At 42.9% G+C, this 26,561-nt stretch overlaps 1 protein-coding gene across 2 annotated transcripts in view; it reads right to left on the reverse strand.

The window, feature by feature from the left end:
- The window catches only part of NEURL1 (neuralized E3 ubiquitin protein ligase 1), a 149,779-nt gene that overhangs the window by 63,356 nt on the left and 59,862 nt on the right, over window positions 1–26,561 (reverse strand). The window contains exon 1 of one of the 2 annotated variants that reach the window (XM_071563973.1): window positions 23,182–23,296. The exons of the other annotated variant lie outside the window; for it this stretch is intronic. Within the exon in view, the coding sequence (XP_071420074.1) occupies window positions 23,182–23,215 (34 nt within the window). The 5' untranslated portion in view covers window positions 23,216–23,296. Of the gene's footprint in view, window positions 1–23,181; window positions 23,297–26,561 lie in introns of those variants that run through there. 2 annotated transcript variants of the gene reach the window in all.

Genomic DNA, 26,561 nt, shown 5'->3' on the forward strand with positions numbered 1-26,561 from the left:
AATGCCTATACCTCTAATATTGGCTTTGTAATAAAAGCCTGGAATACTCCCAGCTTTTTGGGTAGTCTTAGCTTGCTGCTACACAAAGTTGTAATGGCACATCATCAGGGTGAGTGTGAACCAGCAGAACTTAAAACGCTGGTTTCTGGGGAAAACATTATAATTCAGCTTCAGTATCTGTCACTCTGGCCTTCTCCTCTCATCTCCTTGTTGGTTTTTTTCCTTCTGTTTTCAGCAACAGTTCTGGTCCTTCACAACAGAGCAGGGAGGTCATATGGAAGGGCTGTTACCTTTAAATATTTTCATTAATGCTTTATGGAAGAGATGAACCAACTGAGAGTTATTTGATGCTAAAAATGATGTGGAACATATCAACTTCCTTCTCCTATTCCTCACACATGGAGGAGGAGAAATAAGGTGCAGAGTGCCAAGAAAAAGCAGAGGTTAACCTGAGCAGGCAGGTCACAGACTGAAACCTTCAGAAGAAACAGGCTGCATGAAAGGGGAGCTTGACAAGAGGAAGATCAGGATGCAGCAGTTCACATGGGCCTGACCTTTTCCCTTTGGAAAGGGCACTGCTGACCTGGGGCAGTGCACCCTAACTTTCCCCACAGACCAAACTGGGTGGTCAGAACACAATACCAGTTGTAACAGCCCCACAGACAGAATCTTCTGAGGTTAAAGTCTAAGGTCTGTTTAATTAAAGCTGTCTTATGCCCCAAAGAACAGGAGGTTGAATCCCTTCCAGTACCAAACTAGGTATGTTCCCTACTACCACCCCTCTGAAATCCTGTGAAGTCCTCTGCTTTAGTGATATCTTGCTGATGAATTCCTCAGACTTAATGGTATTTTGCAAAGAAGTATTTCCTTTATCACTGCAAACATGATGCTTTTCACCATTACACACTGTTACGAGCCAGAGCCAGCAAAAGTAGCTGACTTAACCTTGCTCCACTCCACCTCCCCAAGTGGGTCATGCTTGTCTGTAGGGACAAGACCACTGACAGATGGTCAAAGTAAACCATCCTAGCCTCTCTTTTAACATAAATTTTTCAGTCTGCTGGATCTCCTCATTGCTCATCTCTTTGCTGCCTCTCTTTTTCTGCTATACCCCCTCTTTTATAAGTAGGCCAATTAAACATCTAGTATAAAAAGTTCCGTTTCTAATTTTTTTAAAAAATATATATGGAGTAACAGCCACTTCTGGAACAAGGCATGAATAGAGGGATACCATCAATTGTTTGAGAGAACTTAAGTTAAAGAAAAATATGATTAACTCTTTTTCTGATAATTTCCAGTTCTTTTAGTTCAACACCTCTTTGTTACTTTCTAGGGGTGCATAAATGTGAAAGACAGGAAGCTACCAGTTAATATACATTCAATTCAGGCCATCTTTGCATCTAGATCTGAATTTTGTAGCTCAAACATTTTGCTAGCAGTCACTCACCAAAACCAACTTGTCCAGCACAAGTTTAACCTATTTGCATATCTCAGTGCTCTAATTTCACTGGATAACTTGACTGGGATAATAACTGCCACACCTCTCCATAGGAGATCACACCCTTTTGAAGTGTGGTGACAGAGTCACCAAAACTGCCCATAGCTTTCAAAAGAGGCTGCTATAACATGTATATGTCCAGAGCATTTGCTGGAGCAGTGTTGTGGAGCTGTAGGCTCCTCTCTGATCCCATGGGAAAGATGTCAGAGGAATGCTTTTTCACCGATAATCAAACCCATGCCAGACCAAAGCAATCTCTGTGTTGAAGACTGCATGAACCCTCACAGAGATTTTCACAAAGAACAGGATCTGCTCATGTCTAAAGTTTTAAAGATTGTTTTGAATTAACTTTTCAGTTCATACCCAGTTACAGATGCCGTTTGAACTATTTCACTGGGTTTGAACCCTGAACGCAACGTGCTCTAATACCACAAGAAAGCAGCAAAAGTGATGAAGTACCACTTGCTCCCCTGAGCCACGAGAGCACGGATTGGACCTTCTGAAACCTTTAGTAAGCCAGGGTGAAGGAGACACTAAGATGAACTGCAATGTTAAGCAGTTGAACTGCTCTGCCTTCAGTGTCCCACTCCTAAGTGCATCCTTTTTGGAGCCCTGTTTGAGAAAGCATAGTAACGTCCCAAAGGCTGCACACATCTCCCTTTGTGTACATCTCCCTCCCTCCTGGTCTCCTGGGTCTCAAGACCTCAACAACATCCTGTATACAACACACAATATAACAAGTCAGGACTGGAGGTTCACAGCTTAGAAAAATGCATCTCAAAGCCTGTTAGGGGTTTTCAGCGGAAGTGTTCATGGTCTGCAAACATTAGGTACAATCTTAAAGGTTTAATTTCTTAAATGCTGCAAGAAATTACTGGATTTAATTTTTTAAAAATATGGTTTTGCCAGTTGAAATTATCTTGATAGGCACCTATCAGAATACTGGAAAAAAATAATTTCACATTGCAAACTAACTGCAAGAAATTTAAGATAAACTTGTTACAGCATGTGAAATGAGTGGCATTCAGAATTGAAAGAAACAGAAAAGAAGACTTTAAAGCAGAGCTCCAAGACTGACACACAGTATCAAATGGAAACCACCTATCTTGTCCACCTTGGGAGGAGGAGAGGGGAGATCTGGAGTGGTGACAGAGGTACCTGTGCTGCAGGCAACTGACAGTGAAAAGGGTGGACAGGGCAAACACCACACTATGAATGGAGAGCAGGGTTTCAAAATTCTTACATTATCAAAAGAGGCTGACAGACAGTGCTTTATATGGCAGGTGGCCTTACTGTGTAAGCATTTAAGGGGAAGGATTTTGAGAAGGAAGAAAAGGAAACCTTGTGTGGGTGTGGGGATCATGAGGGAAGCCCTGCCCCAGGGACCATGCATGGTGCAGCAGGAAAGGCCTGGCCCTGAAGGACTACCCAAACAGACCTTCCAAAGCTGGATAATTACTACCAGCACAGAGAGTAAAAAATCAACTGAGAAGAATGCTTGCAATCCTAACAGCCTCTTGAGCTAGACCCAGACTTTTGAATATTATCAGCGAAATACAGCATAACTAGTTACACTAATCCTTTATATTTGTTAATAAAGTTCAAAAGGAGAAAACATAATGAAATTGTTGTGCTAGGTTTTGCAAAAGGATTCTTAAAAGCACACTGTGAGATACAGTTTACTAAAAACAAACATTAGCTTAACATCAGTGAAAACTGGAAAGAGATTGCAAATCTTGTTTTCTCACATGCAGTCTGACCCAGGGCATGTGCACAGAAGAAAGAGAACCATAAATGAATGCAAATTTTCACTGCCTTTAAAAACATCTAAGTAAGTAATAATGTATCTCCAGTCTACATCCAACTCTCCCTGTGCCTGTATGACAATGACCATGTCAGATCGCTGTCACCACACTTGAGTACTGATCTTTGCATTGTAAGATGATCAAAAAGTAAAAGCAAAGCTTTGCTCTTTCACAAACAATAGCCTTGTGATGTTGAGGCATTTGATAGACATTAAAAGAGTTAACTCTAGAGCATTAAATCCAAATTATGGAGCATCTTGGGTTAAACTTTAGTAAATTAAGGAAATATCTACAAGGTGGATCTCAGCCAGCAGGTCAGATCTAGCACTCCCATCCAAGACTTCAAAAGAAGTCAAAGCCAAAACATAACTCAGTTTCATCTGTGCTATTTTAGCAGTGACAAGATGTGTCAAGAGAGTAGGTTTGCACACAGTGTAAGATTTTCCATTTAAATTGCAAACTGCAAGACAAGAGGCAGGTGCAGACAGACCACATGCACATGAAAGAAGATAATACAGTCCATTTTTTTAAGACTGAAATGAAAAGCTGTCTTTGAATTACAGATCTGAAAGACAAGGATGGTTTTACAGGAATTTGTGTGAAGCCCCATCCCCATCCCCACTCAATAGAAAAGGCTGGAGGTGATTGAAGGACGATCTGCAATGAATCAGTCTTTCAAACCTGACTCATGAGTGGTAGAAAGTGGGTGGTTAATTTGTGAGGAGCTCTCAGAGTGAAGAAGCTGAACTTTCATTTCATGGAGAAAATTAAAATTAGTGAAATAGATGCTAAACGTCACAGTAAAGGCAGAGGGCAGGGAAACAAGTCCAAGAGTTGACATCTGGAATAAATACAAGTATGGCAGGACTTCGTTTGTCAGTGGAAAATGAGAAGACTTCCAGGCTTGCAAAAAGGAAAAAGAGGAAAGGGCTGTGTCCTGAACATGGGATAGTTGCAGGTGGAATCTGCAAGACTCATGACACTGATGTGTTTGAGGGGATTTAGGAGGATGGACTGACAGATGGGCTGAGATGTGCATTTAATATCACTTGTGATGAAGCAGCTGAGGAACAGAGACATTCCTGTTCAACAGTCACTCCTCATGCAGAGACAACAACATTGGCAGGAGTGCCAAGCAATTACCTGGAAGTAATTGCCACAAAGCTGAATACATTGCCTTACAAGTCCCTGGTTACAACTTGGCCATGAGGCTTTACAAAAGCTTGCCGGAAGATGATGCTGAGGCTGCATCAGTAAGAGTCAGGAGTGAGGCAACCTTTATAAGGCTTGAGAAAAAGACCTGAGGAGTAACAGGAGAATAAGACCTCCACTTCAGTTATAATAAACCTGAGTTGTTTGTACTATTTTCTTTCTTTAAAAAGGAAAAAAAGCCCAGAGCAAAAATTTAGGCTGGCCAAAGGAAATTTAAGCACTACAGACGAGAGGTGAATCTGTTAATCAACTACAGGAAGGATGTAGCTGAACCAATGTTTGTTGTTGAAATTACCCAGAGAGAGATGAGAAGAGCCTAGAAAAGACGCTAACAGATGAGGGAAAGAAGGTGAGGAAGTCCCTTGAAATGCAGGACAGACAGAGGGAGAGGACAGCAGCACAGGACTGAGCTGGGGAAGCAAACCCTCACATACACAGAACGATCCAGCCGATGGCACTGTGAGTGCTTAAAAATACCAAGCACAACAAAGGTGGCTGATTAGGCCCTTTTTTTTTTTGGTGAAGAATAGATGATATCAGAAATGAGGTGTGAATATAGTTCTATATGCACATAAGGCTATGGAGAAGAAATCCCTTCCCCTTATAAATGAATTTTTAAATTTCACATCTTCAGTAATGATGCTGTGTAATCATTAACCCTGGTCCCTAATTAGGCACTGTTTACACAATGTCCCTCAGTCATTTGCAGAAATTCAGTTACTGACATGGCACACCACAAAGGATGGCCGTGAGACCTCTGGCACTGCTCCATTTCCCATGGCTGCAGCCCACCCTATGCAGGCTCCCTCCTTGCCCTATCCCTGTGACAATCCCTCGAGCCCCTGCAGGCCATAAGTCCTCTAAGCACATAAGGACAGCAAGAGCACAAGTAAGCAGCCATGTGTGCCCCTCTGCCAGGTAAGGAGATAGGAGGTGAGAGGCCCCCTGAAAGATGCTGGGCAGGATGAATTGCCTCAGGAGCTGTGTCCCCTGGGGTTCAGCCATGTCCATGGAAAGGAGACTGACATCCCTCCATCAGCAGCAGCCACTGCTCCCCACACTAGCTTCTAGCAGCTCCTCTGATCCACAGGCAGCAGCAAATTTGCATGCGCCAAATAATTATTTGGTTTTGAGAGCGGCAGAAAGGCACTCCTGACCAACCTTACACACTTTGCATCTTGGCGATTTTGCATCTTTATTATTCTTACTATGGCTTAGTTAGGCTAACTTACTATTGTGAGTAGCAAATGAGATCAAAGTAAAAAATGGTGCTCTTGAAGCATCTGAGATTTCTTTCTTGATTTAGAACATTTTTGCTCAGCTGTGATTAGGTTGGCTCTGTCAGCAGTCTAACAAGAAATGTAAAAATATATTTATGTCTTCTAACAAAAGAAAGCGAGATTAAGTCCAGTTCAGTTTAAGATTTAGGGATGTTTCAAAAATTCTGTTTGTTCTTCTCTTGCAAATGTGCAGTCTACGAATCTTCTCCTTTGCTAGTATCTGATGACTCAGGAAGAGGAGAAACAGCTTGCCCAGGGTAATGGCTGATCTGTCTGTGCTGCAGATGGCGAGACAGAAGGAAGAAAAAACCCCAAAACTTTCCATACTCCATCCTCTTGATAATCCTTATCTTAAAGATAAGCCAATACTGTGTTTGCTGTAAGATTATGTATACTTTATGTTTGCTTTTCTGACTCACTGCATTTATGATCCAGTTCCTTGCCATGGCTCTTCTTCCAGAAACTGTCCACTGGGATAAGACACTGAACTCTCCCACCTACCATAATTCCAGTTACTCATTTTCTTAGTATAGATCAGAACCATGTACATAACATGCATTAACATAAGACAGTTCCTCGTAATTTTTAATCACATAAACTAAGCCCAAGTATTTATTGTAGACATCCCAATAAGAGCAGTGCTGCTGAGATTAGGACCAACAGTCCCTTGTTCCTCTCTAAACAGGTTCCAGGGTACAGTGCAAATACAAACCTCAGATCCACTTTGAACCAAAGCCTCACACTCACAAACTGAGTGTTCCCACTGCAGTGCTTTTCCCCTTCTCATCCTGCAATACTGGGCACAGCTGTGATGAACAGCAAAGCTGCTGCCCCAGAGGCAGCCATGTCTCGCTACACAGCCCACAGTCAGCAGAGCAGCCACTCTAACAGGGTTCATGACAGTTCATACTGCAAAAAAGTAGTAACATAAAAGCAGAGCCTAACTGCAAATATTTTATGGCTGTGTATTATTTCCATGCACTACAAATCAATGTAAAAGATGTTTTCTTCAAGGGGCCTCATATAGACTGTGTTTTTAAAACGCATTCCCTCTGCTAAATATAAATCAGCAAGAGTTTTTGTTCTTCCAAAAGATTAACTAGCTTCAGTATTTTGGGATCTAATTCTGGAATACTTGTTGAGGTGCCAGCATTCTCTTCCAATTTAAATACAGTTTAATGGAAAGTCTATCCTGGGCACATTTTCCATATAATAGCTTGAAAGTCTGAATATTGAGAGTTCACCAGAAACAGAAGTAACCTGTCAAGGTTAAACTTTATATACAATTCGTCAGGATGAGAAAGAATGTGGGAGCAATAGAGAGTAGGAAAATGCAAACATAAGAGTAGTAGAGATAAGCAAATGGATCTGTAGAACCAAAATCCAAGAGATGGTAGAAATGGTGTGGCCTGCTGACAAAGCTATGCAAAGAAAATGCAAATTAGAGAAGTTATGGTTCTGAACTCAAGGCCTTGAATTTGTTTCGAGTTATATCTGTATAAAATCAATGATGTGCCTCTAGACTCAAGATGCTGAATTAGGCCCCCATCAGGATATTTCCACTGCATATCTACAATATAACGAGCTAAATTAGGATGCTGTTCTCTACACTACGTCTATCACCAGTGGAAAGAGACAGAGCAGTACACAGAGCATCTCTGAATGCTTCCCATCTGGATGATCAAATGGAGGACACTGTCCCACTGCTCTACCATTCATTTCAGTGCATGAGAGTACACACTGGGGATGCCAAACACAGTGGCCAACAACCTCCTGTTGTTTCTGACCTCCTGTATCCAAAGCGTCTTGTTGAGACAGCTCCCAAATCAGAGATCACCTCTAACAGAGACAGACAAATGACCCAGGCAGAAGACACTCTCCTACCTTGTTCTCTCCAGAAACTTTGGCTCTGCCAAGTGTTCTGGGAAAAAGGGAACAGTAACACCTTGGAATAGCACAGGCTCCCCAATATAGAACAGAAAGCAGGAACACCTCTGCAGTGACAGCATTTGCAAGAAAGTGGTGTGGGCTCTGGACTTGAATTTGTAGCTCCAGGGCAGAGAACAAGGACTGCTCTAGGTATAACTGTAATGCCTGTAAGAAGGAGGCTGGAATACACTCCAAGGCAGGGAGAGCACTGCTCATCTCAAAGCAAACTCCAGAGCTGCACTAAAATACAAACATTAAATATCCCTGAGATTATAGCACTTTAACCCTCAAATACCATCAGTTTCTCAAAGTCACAAAAGATTTAGAGACCAGCATGCTACATGAGCTTAGATCACAATGAACAGCAAAGAGCGCCTTCCTCAAGAGTTCATGGAGTCAGTCACACTGGGGATTCAGCATCCACACTTGCTTCACACCTTCTCAAATACCCATATCTATGCACAGCATAGCTATGCCCAGCTCAGCCCTCATGTGCTCCTGCCTTATAGCAGAGCATGTTGGTAAAGCATAATATTTCTCTCAGTTCAGAAATTATGTTGACAACTTTGAGCTGTAATTGTAAAATCTCCAGGGTCTTAATTGTCTCTTCTGCACGCTTGAATTTATTGCAAATATCACGTGTGCATGCCCTCACTTTGATTTAGTACTTGAACAGGTCAGGATATATATCCCAGAGCCTGTTCTTCTTCTCCCCTTACCCAGAGCTGGAGAGGGTAGATTATGATTATCATTCAGGACAACATACCATGAAGTTTTACACTGCAATGCCATTCCTCAAGAAAGAAGGTAGTTTTTCTTCTATCATGCGTGACCCTTACACTTGGAGTGTGTCTTTTTTTAATATAAAAAACATCTATTTAGAGTCACTTAAAGATACTGTAAAGTTGGGTCATGTTGTGTGTAGCCTTGTTTAAAAATACAGGGCTCAAGCCATGCTTGTTTCACACTCTTCCTGCTGAAGTGCCCTGCTATTTTCCTTGCAGGGTCTCCTGGAGAACACACCTGCCAGGAGCAGCTCCTTACCTGTATCTAAAATTTAACGAGCACGTGTAAGTTGTAGTGATCATTTTCTGGAGCCCAAGGAGCGCTCTGCCCAAATACTCCTGTTCCCTCTTCTCAGTGCCTCTTCTGCTGATGGCTGCCCACGAGTGTCTGTGAAAGTTTACCTCCAAACCCAGGAGCCAGCACTGCCCTTCCTGGGGAGCAGCCAGGTGACAGCCCCAAGGCCAATTCCCAGCTGCAGATGCCTTTGTGATGGAGATCTTCCACTCTGCGATGGGAGACACCAAGAACTTCCAGACCTTAGCACTTGGCTCTGTCTCTCTAAGGGCAACATTGTTCAGCTGTGTGAGAAGGTCCCTGAATCTGCCAAAATTTTCTCGTGTTGATGTCCTCAGACTCAGGGAATTGCTTTTTCCTTCCTGTGGACTGGTGGCTGTGAAAGTACTGTTGACATCTTTCCTACGACATTTTTCATCTATTTTAATTTCCTTCTGTTCAACTGCAAATTCTCTTTTTCAGCATGAGAGAAGTGCACTGCTCACTTTGCTGTTAGTTGGAACAGTCTCCAAACTATTTCCATTCACACCAGTTACTAAAATATCAAAGATTTTCATTCAATAGAAAGTCCAAAAGCAATCCTAAAGGGAAGCTCTTTAAACATCTATTTGCTGAGGGTCACCTGGCTGCAGGGTTTATGCTGTTGTGAAATGGAATATGAAAGTTCTTTGCTTACAAAAGAAAAAACGCACCTGAAATTCTAGTCTTGCTCCACACAGACTAAGTCCAAATGGTATTGATTCCAGTGTCTTTTTTCCTGTATTTGGCAGCACATAAATTCTTAAAGTACAGATAAATTGCTCTATTAGAGCTAGCAATTTATCAGGCAGGTCAAAATTTACTATTAGCTTTACTATTTGGCCACGTTTAATATCCTCTTGAATGTTTCAGGATTACAGGAGCCATGTATTTTTTTTAATTCCTTCTTTACTCTATCTCTGTCTCTCTGTCCATTTCTCCTTGAGGAAAATTCTCAGAACACCCAACCTTCCTCTTTGCTTGGTTTGCCATTCCTTCCTCTCAAAACCATTTCCTTTTCCTCCCTTGTCACAAGTTTCTCAGCCACTTCTCTCTTTCAGGTCTTCCATTTCCTTCACTGGCCTCACTTTATCTGGCACATTTCTCTCTCTCACTTAGATTTTTTGTTTTTGTTTTCGGTTTTGTTTTGTTTTTTTTAAATCTCTTGCACTCTCTAATTTGCTCTCCCCAAGACAGACATGCTTCGAATCTTCCCATTTAATAAAATCCAAACAGCTACCCATGTCCTGACACGTAGTGATTAAAAGAGGCTCTTCAATCTCACAAAGTTATTAAGAAATAGATTTATTTTGGTAGCCCACTCACTAACCTGTAACATGTTCCTGCAAAGTACCTTGCACTGAGTACTAAATGAGGCTACTGTTTGCCATCAAAATGGCTTTTTTTTTCAGGTACATTGCTGGAATGAAAGAACAGGAACTCCACACGTGACTCCCTCCATCAGCCTGTAAACTACCAGACTATTTGGCAGAGCCAGCACAAGGGCCCAGACATAAAGCTCCCAGCCCTGCTCTCCAGCAACTTCTCAGTGCACAAACAGAAATTATAAGCAAGAACTTTTGCCCAGATCAGAGCGGACTCTGGAAGTGTTAACCACTACACCATTAAAATATTACTTTTTTCCAAGAAAATAATTTAAGTACTGCTGAGGCAAAATCAGGAGAAAGGGCAACACTTTTCCCTTTACGCAAGAATTTGGCCTTCTATGTGCACATTCCTTCATTAATCTGCACTTTCGGTACCACAGTCACAAGTGGAATCCAAACTACTGACTTTCCCACTCTCATCCAGCTCTGCAGCACATCACTTCCACCAGAGTCAACACCCTTACTAGTAAATAACTGTGTTTCTTTAGCAGACCAGCACTTGAATCTGGACCACTGAACTAAAACATGAAACTTCATCATCCAGTCAAACCATAAAATTAGAGTTTATTTTAACAAAGATAAACATCATCTCTGGTGCTTATTCAAAAAAGAGTGTGAATACTACTCCACCACTCTTCCTAGCAGTTCCCATGCCAAACCCATGAAGTTATCACTTAATGTTTTGCTATAAACAGCTGCTGGAGTAGTCCATACAGGAACTTGTTTACCTTAGCATTTGCTGCAAAAGGTCAGACAGTAAAAGACCAAGGGTGCTGAGTCCCTGTTGTCTGAGGACAAGAGCGCATAGACTTGTTTAATTTCTTTAAAAGAGATCCTGCCTGTTAGCCAGCCACTCATGCTGAATCTCACAAAGACAGAAGAGATGGCTCTTGCCCAGAACTGTGTACAGGCTGCATGTCAGTAAAGAAATGGCAAATAAATGGCAGTAAGAGGAAGATAACCTTGTAAGTAGTGTATGTTTCATCTGAATTTCAGTTATTTTAATGAAGCTGTCAGGATTCATTATAGAATCTGTTATTCTATACCCATGGACAGTGCAATTTCTTGCACCACAAGACAGTGGGAGCCAACTTCGTACCTCTTCTGTCACCACAACAGCACATGGAAAAGCTCCAGTCCTCTTATTTGCACAGGCAAAAAACCACTTCTAGTTAGAAGCTCAAAACCCTTTCATTGTAAACGCTCACAGAACCCACCCAAACCTTCATGATTATTTTCTTATTACTTGGGTAACAGAGGCAACCCCTCAAGCTGTTCTGTAAAGGAGGCAACCCCAATATTTGGTGTGAGAGTGTGCCAAGGAAGCTTCACCACTCCTAGTTTGGGAATTGTGTTAAACTTACTGGGTACAAACAGAAGAAAACTTCCCAGTGATTCAGTTTTCCTTAATTTTATACTGCTGCAAACTTACTCACATGACCTTTCCTGACACAGATGTCCAGTTACCATTTACTGGAGCTGGGTAATATATCGCAGGTGACACAGGAGGAACATCATGAAGAGGAAAAGACGACTACATTTCTAAGCAGCTGAAGGAAGAGGGATGTGCTAGAAAAGCAAACCAGCTTGGAATAGGAACAATACGCTGTTTTGCAATTCATGCAAAAGGACACTTCTGCATATTGATATATTGATAAGAGTGAAAAGAGGAAGAAATTTGATGTCGCATGAGTCAGAGCATTGTTCCTGATGAAGCCACATTCATGGCGTGACTGCCTTGAAGGTCACATGGGAACAGCAAACAAGCTTCAAGGCTCAGGGGACTTTATTCTCTTGGTGGAAAGACACATACACTATTTCAGAAAACCAAGGAGCAATTAAGTGTGGATATCGACCCATTCATCCACTTTTCTTAGTTTTCTTTAGCTTAAAAAATTGTGGAAAATACTTTAGTCTTTGTTCAGATAAGTGGCATTTCTTCTGACAAGAGAGATCACTGGAATTTTAGTGTTTAAAAATGTTTTTAGTATATAAATGCACCTGTTTTTCTAAGCCATAGCTCTAAATTGTAATGTAATAAGGACCACACTGCATCCCTGACAGATGCTCCTTCCTGACATCACAGAAAGATGCAGCTGTTGAACTGGAGTCTGCAAATCCAGACCTCTGGGCCATGAAGCATTTCCTTGATTAGTTTTCCGCACCCAAAAGCAGACCTTAATGCTTCATCTGAACCTACTGCTGTAAATACAGCACATACAGGGAAAGCACAAAGTATTTGTCATCAAACTGAAGTTTCACAAATCCCAAAGCCCTACCAATCTTTATTTTTTTCCCAGAGGGTGCACTGCAAAATCTCTGGAGTACTGGAGGGTATTTAGGGTAATTTGCCCATACTTACACTTTATTACAGCTGCTCATACAGTACTACACACCTCCCTCTGTCTCAACTGAGCCAGCAATATGTATCACAAAACTACTGCTCTGCCACAGCACTAAAGACAAAACTGATACAAAGTCATAACAAGAGGGTAAAGTATAGATTTCCCAACGCACAGGATTAAAAGAAGATGAAAAGCACGTATTGTCGTATCTATAACCCATAAATCTCAAAATATTCCAGTTATCATATGCTAAAGAACTTCTTAGCTTCCAAGAAATTGCCTGTACACTGGTCAGTCTGAAACTTGGGACGAGGCATGACCTGAAGTCCTCTAGGAACAGCTTTGCTGTATGAGGATTCAGGGCAGAAAAGTCTCCATGGAATAACTCATGAGTGGGTAAAGAGAGCCCAGGTACCCACTTTACAGATAATGAAGATAGAAACATCTTCCAGCAGAATAGCTGAAGTTACCAAATCTCTGGCGAAGAGCACTGTGAGAGCTGCAGTCAGCTCTTGCAAACATGCTGAATGACTTCAGCACTCTTTCAAATCTATCTGTAGTAAATTTGAAGGGTATTTCACTGCATTTTATTGTTTCTGCCATGGGTACAGATAGCCTGAATGTTCCATCCTTTGTACGATAAATGCCATTGCACACCTGCATAGAAAGGACGCAGGGGGCTGCAATCACTGCATCTCCTTTCCAGGAATTAATGTCTAACATGATGCAAGATCTTCTATTGCATTCCAAAGACCACATTGCCCACTTTCCTATCTAAGCCTCAGTGCTATAAGCCATGCACAGAATAGCATAGGCCAAGGAGAGTAAGATAATTTTACAGTCAGTAATCATCCAAAATCCAAGCAATGAGATACAGACACACAGTTATCTCCCACCTTTGCTCAAGCAATAGAAGCTTGGGCTGGTCAGAAAGGAGGCAGGTTTGTCCAAGAGCCTTCTCACAGTCACGCTGTTTGATCAAGGTCTCTCGGCCAATTTTGGAAAGCCACTGATGGAGAAAGGGATTAAGAGTAGAAAAACAACAACTCCTACCGTGCTGCAGCTCCAGTTCCATGAGAGATGGACCAGCATCCATCAGGACTCCCAAACTAAACCTTCTAAACATACAGCTTCACTCAGAATCACATAACAAGAAGGCAACACAGGTCATAGTCTCTAATGCCTTGGAGATGAAAAAAACAGAGGGTGGCATTGAACTGGTTTAGGACAACGGGAAAATAAATTGAGCAATTCTTCTTTTCAAAGTTGCAAGAAATTCATAGCATTGATGATGCCTTTGTTAAAGAAATTAGATTTTTAAAGCTCTATTTTATATTTCATAATCTGATTCTATTTGGTGTGCAAAGACAGAAGTAATTTTGATCTGGGATGCTTCAACACATTATAGGCACCCATATATTTCCATCTTTCACAGAGACTTTTTTCTTTTAACTTTTTTTTAATCTCAATCTCTTTGTAAGATGCCATTTTTTTAACCTTTGAAAAATACAAATTCTTAACAACCCTTATGTCTTCAGTCAGTCTCCAAACAGCCCTAGAGAAAAGTAAGATTTTATTTAAAATACTTTTAGTTGAGTCAGTGAATATTAGTGATAGACAGATCAGAGATGAAGCTGTAGCTTTCAAAACTCTCCCCCAAAAGCCCTTTCCCTTCTCTCTCCTCACAAAAGCTAAAGCAAATTATACATTTCTGACTGTCTTTCTTCTGACAAAAAGCCTGGTCTGTTGAACAGAAAATAAAATTCAGGGTTTATTTCATTCCAAAACTGTATCCCAAACATCCTTGCCCTCAAGTTGCCATTTGTCCAGTTTTCTACCATTTAGTTTTTCCAAGCAAGAAAAAGTAAAATTGTGGAGAGATTTTCCTTAAGCAAAAGATGTTTACCAGAAAACTTCTTTACTTTACTGCAGGAACCAACCCACAGTGTAGATCACATTTACGCCAGAGCTGTGACGAATGCCTGTTGAACTGCAGCACTTAAACCACTTGCATTTTAAACAGCAGTTTGTCAAGTGATACTAATTATTCAGGAGGTCTCTTCTCCTAGAAACATAAACATTTCTTTTCATACCAATCATATTTTCTTTTCCATGTGGTGCTTCCAGCAGAGAATTAAATGAAAATGGTTTCTTTGTGTGCCACAGTGTGGTTTATGGCTCAAATTCCCCTCCACTCTTGCAAGCAGGGGGTAAGATCACACCGGGGTTCTGCACTGCACCTTCCCATCCTTACATTGTAGGTAGAAACCTCCTCTCTGCCAGTGGGAGAGCTTTCCCAGGCTCAAACACATCCACCCTCCTCAAGGCTGCACAACTTCCCTCTGGCAGATACCATATGTCTGTGACTTGCCATAACCTGAGGATCACTCGAACTTCAGAAAGCAAGTTAAAGGCTCAGTTGCTTGGGAGCACCACGGGGAACAGAAAAACGGGTTCTTACAGGAGTCCCGAGTCACAAAAACTCACAACCAATCTCCAGACCTGCCAAAGCACAACTCAGACACAGGCACATGCTTCCTTCAAACTCCCTCCTGGTTCAAGGGGCGCTGCCTGAGCTCTGCTTAAGTCAGGCCACAAGCCTTGGAGTTTCTTGAAAAACATAATTTCAGTCTCGCCCCAGTATCTCACAGCAGGCAGGTCCTGCTTTTGCTGACAAGTCTATTGGCAAAAAACTTCCAATGCTGTATCCACCTGGTGCCACATGACTGCACAGCAAGGCCTATCACAGAGAAAATCTGGCAGGGTCAGCCAGAAAAAGTTTCATGAAATCAGAGCGAGCAACCCAATGACTTTACCAGCATCAAGAACAGACCTGTGTTTTCAGAGCCACACTGAGCCATCTGTGAGTCACTTGTGGGAACTTTCTTGTTAAGGTAATCAAAGATGAGAACAGACTCTGCTATCCAGGAAAATTTTAGAGAGAGGTCACTACACATCCATTCTGCTTGGGACAAGTTTTGGGTCCTATCCTGTCCTCCGGATTTCATCAACAAAGTCCACTGTCACCAAGTTGTTGAGCCTTGGGAGCTAACTCAGCATGTTTGGGTAGGTCACCTTGCACGGACCAGCTTTACACAGTCCCTGCTCACAGCTGTGTTAGGTACAACGTGATGGGGCAAAGTCAGACTGTGGGTACTAATGTTACTTGACCCCCTCCAGCTCTCCCTCTGTATTAGATGGGTTTACTAGTATAAGCAGAAAAGGATGTAAACTGAACCATAAAGAGGAGTTGATTTTCTTAGCAATGGGCCTTGGTTTATCACAAAGGTTTCTCATTAAATAAATTACTTTAACTTGGTGGAGAGGGCAAGAACTTCAGATTTCTGCTGATACTGTCTGTTGGGGAAGAGGCAATCAGGAGCACACTGTTTACATTCTGTAGCATGTTCATGAATGTATACAGATTTTATTATATACCCATTTTACTTATTTTCCCATCCTTCTTTAAAATAAAAGTGCTATCAACATTTCTAATTAGGAAAATAAGTTTGTGCATCTGATCAATTATCATGTCTCTCTCTAAAATCATGCCCTTTGCTGTGTTATTTGGCCCATGGTAAATCTCAGATAAACCAAAGAACTCCTCTCTCCAGCCCCATCAACTGCAGTCACCTTGAATATTAGTTTTAATGCCAACAAATTACAGTGTCCCTTCAAGAGACAATCAAGGACAGAGCCAAGAAACAGGAATGCTGGTGAAAAGTAACTCAAAAAGAGCTACAGAGAGAAGGCAGCTCTAACTCATTTTGAACTCATTTAGACTCAGATAAATATATTTTCAAAGTAAAACACTGATTTAGAGAGGGGTATACAGAAAAATCAAAGGACCACAACGATAATAGGGATCGACACTAGAACAAAGTACAGCAATCCACAGGGCTGCAGCACATGCTCCAACCATGGGCACGTGTACAGCAGGGCTGGTGGCTGGCAGCCTCTCCTCCCCTGGGATACTGACCTCCAGCTTGGTACCCTGCTGTGTCATCAGTGATCCCTGACAATTACCAAGAGCAAACAATAAATCCATTCTTTGGTTTGCTTCCACTTTCCAGGAAACTCCCTTTCATTCAGGGTTAAGAATTTTTTTGACAGATCTTGATGGAACCCTCTGCATGTATGGATATCATTAATGTATGATTCTTTATTAAAACTAAAGCAGCCCTATGAGTTTTGAGATTATATGCCTAGAGATCACCTCTTCTTAATTCCTGCTAGATGTCGGCAATGGTAATTATATTTGTTTGGTAAATTTATTTTATACTATTAACAATATGAATCTTCTGGCTGGGGGAATACTTGCTTTGAGTAAGTATGCAAATGATTCCCTAGGACACGTCAGAGGATTCTGAAGAGAAACCTGCTGCCTCTAAATTAATTGAATCGTAGCTAAACATATCACACATAAGTTTTAAGAAAAGAGGACGAAGAGGTGAAGGAAAATCAGAGGTAAGAACACATTCATGTACAGCAGGGAAAGGAGCAGTCAAAGAGGAAACAAATAAGATAACAAAATCTGAAAAACAACATTCAGTCCCGAGATCCCATCAGAACAGAGCATCAAGTTGACAGGAAGGTTAATGGGAAAATGTCATGAAACGATAAAATGAGAACAGGAGTGCTCTTTGCTCTCACCAATGTACGAAGATCCCTAACTCAAAAACTGTCACAACCAGTGAAAAAATCTTTCATCTTTCACCAGAAATGGAATGATTTTCAAGTATAAACATGATTACCCATAAAATCTCTATATACAGAGGTCCTACACACTTTTTTTTCAGAAGTATCACCAGCAGTCAATGAGCTTTATTACCAGTCACCTTGGGACACTGGCTGGTGACCCACAGATCAGAGGCACAAACTGAAAAAATCTCTGGAAGTCCCCCTTTCAGCAAATGCCAACACTGTTTGGCATCCTGTCCAAGGTCTTCTGCACCAGTTAATCCAACTCTGAACAGGATTGATTCCTCATACACACATACACAGAATCTTTTGCTTTCAGGTCTATAAAGCAATTGTACTAAAAGCAGGTGGAGCTTAGGAACCACCTCTTCTCCCCAGTCCTGTATTAGTTCTCACCAAGCGACTGCCTACAGAACATGAAAAATGCTCTTACCCCTTAGTGAGGCTGATCCCATCACTAGTCACTCCATCAAATGAGATGTTACCACAAAATCTAGGCCATAATTTAGGAAATCATAAGAAGGAAATCATTAAATTAGAATACGTGTACAACAGTGTGCATTAGGGAACAGTGCTGTTTGGTGATATTAACTGCTCAGGTAAACTGGTATCTGGAATGGTTATTGCAGTATAGGCACTGTATATACACAGTGAGAAACCATGGGGCTGATTTTAGTACTTGCATACAGATACACCATTCTACAAGTAATTAAGAAAAAGATAAAAATAGAGCTCTATAGTGCAAAGCAAGAGTAAAACAAGTTGCATACTGTAGCCATTTTTCACTAGGAAAATGGCCTCCATCCTCTGCTGCTTCCCAGAGTCCTACAGCAGCAGCTCTTGTCAGGGCTGAGGGTTTCCACACAGCACCCAAAGTCCTAATCTCCTGACAACACGTGTGAACAATACCCAGACACTGTTTTCCAGGAGAACAAAATGCAGAGGAAGGACCATGTCAGGGTTTCACACCTCTTTTGTACAGGAATAAATGACCAGCCAAGTGCAGGAAAGTCCACAGAAAACAGAATCCCCACGAAATGGGAAATGAATCCAGACAACCAACAAAAAGCCTATTGCCATGCAGCATGGATGGACTCTTGCCATACCCTAACTCCTGCTTCCCTCTTCCTTTTTGCAACACACAACTGTGGTTCCATTGCTCACCAGACCTATATACAGGGGGTAGAAATCTGCTCATGCATCATACTTATGTGATCCTCAGTACACACCACACAAAGACACAGGAGTCATTCTTTATATTGTACTCACAACTTACAGAGCATCCCCTGCAAACAGCTTAAGGACTCAGCCATTTACTGAAAATCGCATCTGTCAATCAGTACCACCTTCTGGGCTAAAAAGCCAACATGCTCTCATTGGGGACTTCTTTGCAATTACACTGATGCCATACAATTACAGTTTGGAAAATGTGATATGAGACACCTTTTCTCCTGCTCCTCGTAAGAATGATTCTACAGCAAAACCCTGCTCAAAGTCTGAGATATGAGTAATTAAAGCAAAAGTGAAAGCCCTGCAATGAGTGATTTATTAACAATTAGGAATTGTAGTAGGGATGCAAACGTACAGATATGTAGACTCACATATAGTAATTAATGCAAAAGTGAAACAAAATCCTGTAATGAGTGACTTATTAGTAATTATGACTTGTAGCTCCTCGTTAAGAATGATTCTACAGCAAAACCCTGCTCAAAGTCTGAGACATGAGTAATTAAAGCAAAAGTGAAAGCCCTGCAATGAGTGACTTATTAACAATTAGGAATTGTAGTAGGGATGCAAACGTACAGATATGTAGACTCACATATAGTAATTAATGCAAAAGTGAAACAAAATCCTGCAATGAGTGACTTATTAGTAATTATGACTTGTAGCAGGGACAGTTATTGAGTAAATGTGCAGGCATACAGACTCACATGTCACCTTCATGTGAAATAACCTACACTGTACACACTAGCTAGTCAAAAGCCCTCTGAAGAGATGTGTACAAGTTAATCACTATTCTCTGCATGTCTACATACACAGAATCCCTCTACCAGAACAGTGCAGCAGCTTCCTAAACCATCGCTTTGTGTTAGTTTGGTTCTGGGTGAAAGAGAAATAAAAAATCCTCAGGTGTTTTGGTTTTTTTCCTTAGAAATAATCTCTTAGATTCGGCCCCCTAAAATTTTAAGTAGAATCTTCCACAAATAGCAGTTCACTCATGGCCATAAGGAGGAATTAAAAACTACTGCAGCAGATGACAGTTGTATCAAACACATCAGAACATACAGTCATCCTTGTAGAAACCAGCTTCAGATAAAGCACAAGCAATCGTGTTACCACTTCCTGTTTAAAATACCATTAAACACCTTGTGTATAGATATTACATTTTAAATAGCAAGTAAACATCCTGTCCATCAAGGTTGTTATCTTTGAACTTCCTAGTTTGATTTTTCTTCTCTCTGCATAGACTGCTCTGGAAAACACACCAAGTACTTCTTTGAAGGGCAGGAAGAAAGTGAGAGGGAATGGGAAAGAGGAGCAGAGACCGTCAGGGTGCCAAGAAGAGGGACATAGATGGAGGCTGCATGAGCACACTTCAACACTGCACAGAGAAGAAAAGTCCCACGTCCGAACATGTCTAGTCATCAGATGTCTCCTTTTCAAAACAAAGGTGCCGCCTTTCACAGTGCAAGCCCACTGGGGTTTGTTTGGCAGTTAGGGATGAAGTCAGAGGTGGGTCTGGCCTGGGAAGCTCAGGAAACTGACACTTCAGTGACCTTAAAGTTTACTTGTCTTCCCAGTCTCATCAGGTGGGAAACTTTCCTTCAGGTCACTCAGAGTGCATTCAGCACCCACCAACTCCAGCATTAGGACAGATTAGCATGGCTCTCCTCCGTGTATCAATGTACCAATGGAAATGCAGCATTTTCACTTAAGGAGGTGCCTGCCCATGCAGGCATGCATGTGCCTCAAACAGGATAGGCACAGCACCAGCTTGCAGAACTTCACACAACAGACCCAAGCATCAGTGCAGATCCAGGGACACCCAGCATCACCACTAGTGACCACACAACCCCAAGCATGACATGTCATGCCAAAGGATGCTGAGACTCTTCTGTCCAGCAGGAAGGCTGCCTGACTTTACCTTGCTGCTTGAAAGCAGATTTGTGAGTAAAACAGGGTAAAATGATGCCAGGTGTTCCTCATCATGACAGTCTAGGTATGGTTGCACTTGACTACTACACACCAACAATTCTTAACAGAATTGTTAAGATTGGAAAAGATTTTTTGCAGGGACAGTGATCTCACCACTTCCTGGGCAGTCAGTTCCAAAGCCTGACTGCACTTTCAATGAAGAAATGTTTCCAAATTCACAACCTAAACCTGGCCTAGTGCAACTTTAGTTCATTTCCTCTTGTCCCATCACTTGCTACTTGGGATAAGAGGCCGATCCCTACCTCACTACAACCTTCTTTCAGGCAGTTGTAGAGAGCAATAAGGTCCCCACTGAGCCTCCTTTGCTCCAGGTTAAACACCTCCAGCTCCCTCAGCCACTCCTCATATGATTCACTCTCCAGACCCTTCAACAGCTCCACTGCCCTTCTCTGGACTTGCTCCAGAACCTCAATGTCCTTCCTGATATGAGGGCCCAGAACTGGACACAGCACTTGAAGTGCAGCCTCGCCAGTGCAGAGTACAGGGGGCCAATCACTGTCCTGGTCTTGCTCATCACACTGTTTCTGATACAAGCCAGGATGCCATTGGTCTCCTTGCCCACCTGGGCACACAGCTGGCTCATGTACAGCTGGATGACAGCCAATGCCCAACCTCTGTCTCTACATCAGGGCACACACAGCTTTCAAAAACACCAATCTGATTTTATGGGTTTTTTTGAAAGAGTGCTTCCCTCAGAAGCCACTTCAGGAGCTTTAATCTCAATTCACTTTTCTAACCCTGTCAAGGTCAGGGTGTGCCATAGCAGAGGCAGCAACCCCAGCATCTGAATCTGGGCATGTGTCTCAGGGAAACCTTCTCTCTCTCCAAGGGCAGCTCAGCAGAGCCTCAAGTAACAAGCATGTGCAGTATCTCCCCATCAATTTTCAGAGAGTAGTTAGATGCTTGTGAAAATCCTAGCCCATCCTTGACACATGGAAGACATGGATTGATCTTTTACCTGTGACTTCTCAAAACAAACGTTATCAACACCCAAGGTTATTGATACAACTCCTTTCAGTATCATTACATTCATTCTCAATTGCATTTCTAAGAAAAGGATACAGTTTCTGTTCTCTTTCCTCAGTTATTTTCTGAAACAGAAATATTCAACAGAAAGTGGAACAGGAGGGACAGTAGCCACAGACAAACCACAAGTGCAGATGTAGTCTATTTTTGTTAAATGTGCTTTTGTAGCACGATTTTTTTTTTTTTAGTATAGAGCAGGGTTGGTTTTTTTTAAAAAAGCACCACTGTGCTGAACAGAGCAATGGATCACCTGTGTATATAACACAGCCTATAGACCCTCTGTATGAAGAGGAAAATTTGAGTTAATTACCCCCATCACCTCATTAGTCTTCCTCTTCCACCAAATAAAAATTAAAGAGAAGCATGCTTGTTGGGGTAGAATTGCTGAAAGGCAGAAGTCGTAAGACTACTGTGCATCGCACTGCCAGCTGCAGGCAGCAGAAAGCCCCAGCAGGAATGCCAAGCCCCTGGCACACACAGGAAACATATACAGCTATTATTGTTTCTCAGACTTTTTTTTTAATTCATTCAAATAATATTTCAAAGAGGAAAAGGCACTTACAATCACAAGACAACAGCAAGAGTTTTTTTTTGGTTGGTTGTTTTTTTATGTTGACCAAACAGTACAATTATACTGCATATTACATGTATATCATGAAATCAGAGAAGTAATAAGATCAGGCACAGAAACTTCAGAACACAAATGATGAAGAAATAAAAACCTCTGTTGAAATATCTTGCTAAATATCTTTAGGGAGAGTCATCTACTTCCTATGTCAATTTGTTCCTTAAACTATAGGGTTTGGACTTGGTCAAAAATATGAGAAGAATCAGGGACATAACAGGAATATTCACAGTGTAAATGTACATACCTCATGCATCTCTATTCAAAGAAAGGATATAAGATACTCCAAACTTATGTGATGCTTTACCTACATCTTTCCCATCTGTGTTTACTATTGTGACAAGGAAGGGTCTCTGAAAATACACCTCACTGAACATGCAGTACATTTACTACATCCAAACTTAAACAGAACACTTCAGAGCAATAGGCAAGTTTAATACTAAGGAGTGCAACACTCTCACAGAAGTATTTATGGCATGAAACTTGCTCAAGCAGGGACATAGCTAATATGGCACGTTGTCTATAGCTTCAAATTCTGTTTTAAGGTTGGCCTATGCAAAGTATTCCAGTCCCTCTCCAGCTCCTCCCTCTCCCCCACTATACCACCCAGCAAACCCAGGGAGTGGGCTGCACTGAGGGGCTTCTGCTTCGTCAGTTGAAACCAACGTTCATTCCAAAACCTTATCAATTCAGATAAGAAAAAACTGATGCTGAAAAGAAGGATTAAGGTGACTGCTCTGAGAGCCCGCTCAGCTGCCTGGCAATAACCTTGTCCATCACGGGCCTGCTGTTCCCCGCTGGGGGCTGTCAGGCACCGCACACGGACACAGATACTTTTCCTTCAGCCTGCCACCTCCCAGCACGCCCGAGAGCGCTGCCCGGGCAGGTATTTGTGCTTTACCCTCGTTGTGCAGCCAGACGAACACATCCCCAGCCCGGTCTACCTCCCCGGCCAGCCCCGCTCCTGGAGCGGGATGCTCCGGGAGGTCGAGTCAGGCAGATCCGCATCCCCAGCATCCCCCGCCGCCTCCCGCAGCGGAGGGCGGGTCGGCCCTTACCGTAGAGCAGGCTTCTCGTCACCTGCCCCCCCATGGCGGCGCAGCCCCCGCCCGGCTCCGGCTCCCGCTCCGCAGTCCCCGGCCCACGCGGGACGCGGCTGCCCCGCGCCGGCAGCCTCCGCCCACCCCCGCGCCTCCCGCCGCGGCACCGGCGCTCCGAGCTGTCATCTTTATTTACATAAGAAGGAGGAGACTTCGCGGCTTCCTGAAATAGCTGTCGGCGTTTCACGGATGCAGCGTGTCCCCCCTCCCCACGCACCCACCACAGTCCCACGGCAGAGAACGCGGTGGGCAAAGGCATCTACGTGCGGTGCTGCCGGCGCTGTGCGCTGCTGACCGGGATGAAACGGCGGTACCCGGCGTCCCGGCAACGCCAGGAACAAAGCGGGAGACACCGCAGACTCCACGGAAGAAAAATAAAATAAGGACCCATTTATAAAATCAAACTACTTTGGCCATTTGAAACTTTCACTCCCCAGTTGGTGCCCTACTGCAAAGCCCTGGAATAAATTAGAATGGGGGGAAAAAGTTTAAAGAAAAATTACCAGACAATCTCCACTCCAGAATCTTCAAACGGTCTTTGCAGGTAAATTATTAATTATTTAAGAGTAAAGAAGTGCTCGAAACGCAGAATGGTTCGCCACAGACTGAAATAATAAAAACATTACCCCCAGTAAACTCTTTAGTGAGGGGCTCATGCTCAGCCCAGATACAAGGCTTCCTCCGCTCCAGTTCACTACCTCTGCTGATGGATAATGGCCCGCGTTAGAAAAACCAGGGGATGCCGACAGTGGTTCATGGAGGTGCGCAGAGGATCGCAGCCAGGGCTGGACCCTCCGTTGCTCTCCGCATTCCGCAGTTCATGTAGGAGCTTGCTCGTTCCCCTCTCTCAAGCTCCAGCACCGCACGCTCCTCCTGCCTGCACGCTCATCTCCCTGCTTGTCTGCTGTCCACTGCTCCAAGGGTAAATTAACACAGCAGGCACCGAGCTGCCATAGGCAGCCACGGGCATCTCCCAGCTGGCTCGTTTAAAACTAGCTCATGCATCTTTATGCTGCGCTGCAGTCGCTCCTCTCTCTGCAGAGGAGCAAGAGGCAAACTTATGCAGCTGCGAGTGCAGCTTTGCCTCCCAGCTCTTACCATGGTGTTGGGCAAATCCTGCCATCCCACTGCCTCGACTCTGCCACCGGAAAAATGGGAAATAAGATTTTCTCTTGCCTGTGTTGTAAGGATTATTGCTTAGGACGTCTGTGTGCTGAGGTCTCAGCACTTCTGGGGAAGAAAAAAAAAAAAAGAAAAAAAAAGGCAGTGCAAAAAAAGCCCAAGCCAAAAAGCATAGTCAGGATGTTTGCACTATTGCTGCGTGCTTGAGGAAAGCGGTCCAGCATTTTCAACCTGCATGAGGAGCCTCTCCCAAGCCCCCAGCAGCAGCCAGACACCACTGCCAGCTCGCCCAGTGGCTCCCACCTGCCCAGCTGAGGAGACTTGCACCCAGACCCCAGAACCAAGCAGCAGCTCTTTAGCTGAGCAGCACACAGGCAGCAAGCACTCTGCTCATCCCTGTCCATAGTCACACTCCGCAGAGCTCATGGCAGCTTCTTGACAGAATAATCTTCCCTCTTTTTTTTCTCCCTTCTATTTTTTTCCCCTCCCCAGATGATGTTGCATTTACAGCAGCAGAGGGTGAGGTGGGGACTCATCCCGGGGAGCACCACGGTGTGGCCCCCACACCCCAGTGGGTGCAGGACATCTCCTGGGTCACACCTCTGCTCAGTGGCCACTGGGGACCCACAGGGGCCAGAAGGATACTGCTGGTTTCTTGTCCTGTGGGCAGCCCACCCTCTCAGGCTGACAGCAAAAGGGTCCAAGAACTTACACCATTAAATACTACATTTCACTTGGAGGAATGAAGATTAATTTGGACATTCAATCCCAAATTTTCTCCCTCAGTTTCTCATTTCATCTCTGCTTTCCATCCTTACCTTAATCTTGCTACAGCTCTGTGAAAAATTGAGTCCTTGGTTCACTGCCTCAACCAAGAGATTGCTAGAAAAAAATATAATTTCATGTTGGCTCAACATGAATACATTGTGCATCTCACTGAACAAAATATTTCTTTAACTCAAAATGAAGCGTTTTATTTTCAGTTATTTTTACCTCATATTTTCAAGTTATGGTCATTCAAATCAGCTCCAAAATGATGTCCTAAAAAAAATAGAAATGGATTCCTTTGTTTTGAATACACAAAAAGAAAAATTTTGAATTGTTATCTTTTGTGATTATTTTATTTTTTTGCAGCTTATTGGCTTTGTTTGTTTGTCTGAGGGGGAGTATGGAGAGGGCAGACTGCCAGAGTGAGTCATCCTGTTTGGCAAAAAATTATAAACAATTTCAATTGATTTTAAAATTGCATTTTTTTTCTGAAAAAATCCAGCATCCCCTCCACCCCTGAACTTCCCTCAGTGCCGTGGAGCTACTCCTAGGGAACACAGCCCCTCAGAGCCAGTCATGGCAGTAAAATGGCCTGTCTGCCCTGTTCTGTGATAAATCCTTGAGGATTATTTGTCATATGGCAAATCTTTCCTTCACAGCCATGTCACACTGAAACTTGTTGCCGATTTGTTCTTGTCACTTCGAAGACTGTTTCAGACCTTCCTCTTTTCCAAATTACTCCCAGCCTTTCATGTTTCATGTCCTCCTCTAGACACTGGGAAAACCTTCCTATGTCCCTGTTCCTATTTTACAGTTCTCTCTGTCGATACCTTCTAGGTCCCCTTGGGGTGTTTCTTTGCTCTTGTCAGTGTGGGTAAGGCCTCTCATTTTGGCATCAAGTATAAAACTCAATATCATCACCATTTGTGCTCCCTTATAAATCACTGACAAAGGTATTAGGTTGGACCCAACAGAAACCCAGCCCCTAAATCCATTCCCATTCATGAATGGAGTCCAGGAAATTCCAGCCAAGCAGCAGTGCTGCTGTCCAAGCCAGGAGGAATCTGCCGCAGGAGTATTTTAAGGCAGTGTCTGATCCTGCTAAATATACTTATTAACCACAATAGTAGGATCCTAAGGCTGCAGAGCACTTCTGAAGATAGATTCATGTCATTAAGGCTGTGTACTGGCTAAAACCTTGGATCTTTCCAAGCAGCCTTGAGTACGTAATGGGCATCTCTCCTACTCCTCCTGGGATAAAATCCCTAGCCCTGGGAACCAGGCAGTGGGTTTGGGTGTGAACTCGAGGGGTTATGAGCATCTTCATTGCTTCTCTGGTGTCCCGGTGACAAGGCTGGCAGTCAGCAAGGAGGATGCCAGACACCCATTATGGTCTGGGGAAAGACATCCCCAACATGGCCAAACAGTCCGTTCCACCCTAACTCTAC

The sequence above is a fragment of the Pithys albifrons genome, chromosome 9 (assembly GCF_047495875.1).
Source record: "Pithys albifrons albifrons isolate INPA30051 chromosome 9, PitAlb_v1, whole genome shotgun sequence".
In the NCBI taxonomy this organism is placed as follows: domain Eukaryota; kingdom Metazoa; phylum Chordata; class Aves; order Passeriformes; family Thamnophilidae; genus Pithys; species Pithys albifrons.